General features: G+C 43.0%; 1 protein-coding gene across 1 annotated transcript; it reads left to right on the top strand.

Annotated features, from left to right (window-relative positions):
• LOC126721916 (uncharacterized) lies at positions 1–1,309 on the top strand. Its single transcript, XM_050425001.1, has 2 exons — positions 1–236; positions 871–1,309. Exons 1-2 carry the CDS (start codon positions 1–3, stop codon positions 1,307–1,309), a joined length of 675 nt encoding a protein of 224 aa, XP_050280958.1.
• The last annotated feature ends 290 nt before the right edge of the window (positions 1,310–1,599 follow it).

Raw genomic sequence — 1,599 nt, 5'->3', positions numbered from 1 at the left:
ATGGTCGAGAAAGCTTTGGGTGCCAGGAACATACTCCTTAAAAGCGATTCTAATTTGGTAATAGGGCAGATAAAAGGTGAATATGAAGTAAAGGAGGATAGGATGCAAAAATACCTCAGGCTGACGAACCACCTATCCCAAGAATTTGATCGGGTAGACTTCACACAAGTCCCCAAGAACCAGAACTCAGAAGTAGACGAAGTAGCAAGGCAAGCATTGTCAGAAGAAGGAACAATGTAACTAGATTGGAAAGTAGAAGTGCAAAAGCATCCTAGCATTGAATAATTCCACACTTTTGCGATTCAAGGCCAAAAAAGTTGGTCGACCCTAATTCTCTCTTTTCTTCGAGATGGACGACTCCTTGCAGACGTCGATGAAGTTAGGAAAGTCAGAAAACGAGTGGCTAAGTTCACAATCTTGAACCAAATTTTGTATAAAAGAGGGTTCTCCATGCCCTACCTAAGGTGTGTTGAGGAAGATGAAGCAAAGTACATCCTGGAGGAAATCCATGAAGGAATATGCGGAGACCATACGGGCCCAAGATCCCTGGTAAACAAAATCATCAGAACAGGTTACTTCTGGCCTACCATGTAAAGAGATGCAAAAGAGTTCGTTGAAAGGTGTCACAAGTGCCAGAGGTTCGAGAATGTCCAGCGTGTCCTAGGAGAAAAGATGACGACCATAACTTCCCCGTGGCTATTCGCCCAATGGGGAATAGACATCGTGGGCCCTTTACCCCAAAGGTAAAAGGCAAGTAAAGTTGTTACTAGTTGCAATTGACTATCTTACAAAGTGAGTTGAAGCAGAAGCACTACCAACTATCACGGAGGTAAAGATCCAAAACTTTGAATGGAGGAACATAGTTTGTAGGTTTGAAATACCAAGGACGATAATATCAAACAATGGACACCAGTTCGACAGTCAAGATTTCAGGAACTTCTGCTCAGGACTAGGAATCAAGAACCAGTTCTCTTCACTGGGACATCCACAAGCCAACAGACAGACGGAAGTGACGAATCAAACGTTGTTGAAGATCAACAAAGTTCGACTAGAGGAGGCAAAGGGCACATGGCCGGAGGAACTGCCTAATGTCTTGTGGGCTTATAGAACCACTGCGAGGACCCCTATAGGAGAGACACCGTTCAGACTCACCTACGGCACCGAAGCAGTAATACTAGTCGAAGTAGGAGTCACTAGCATGAAAAGAGAAGTTTTTCAAGAAAATAGCAATGAGGACCAACTGAAGGTCAACCTGGACTACTTGGACGAAGTAAGAGAAGAAGCATCTCAGAAGATGGCCAAGTATTAGCAAAACATGACCAAGTATTACAACAAGAGAGTGAAGCTTAGAAGACTTAACATAGGAGATCTTGTCCTACGCAGAGTCACATTGGCAACGAAAGATTCAACCCAGGGAAAACTCGGACCAACCTGGGAAGGACCCTACAAAGTCATCCACTATTTAAGACAAGGAAGCTATCACCTGGAGTCAATGGATGGGAAAAAATTACTACAACCATGGAACATCGAGCATTTGAAAAAATATTATCAATAGAGATAAGGTACTATTGTAGTCACGAAAGTAACATCTTCATTTGT

This window comes from Quercus robur, chromosome 4, assembly GCF_932294415.1.
Source record: "Quercus robur chromosome 4, dhQueRobu3.1, whole genome shotgun sequence".
Lineage (NCBI taxonomy): Eukaryota > Viridiplantae > Streptophyta > Magnoliopsida > Fagales > Fagaceae > Quercus > Quercus robur.
The sequence above is the reverse complement of the archived record's forward strand: the minus strand, read 5'-3'. Positions and strand labels throughout refer to the sequence as shown.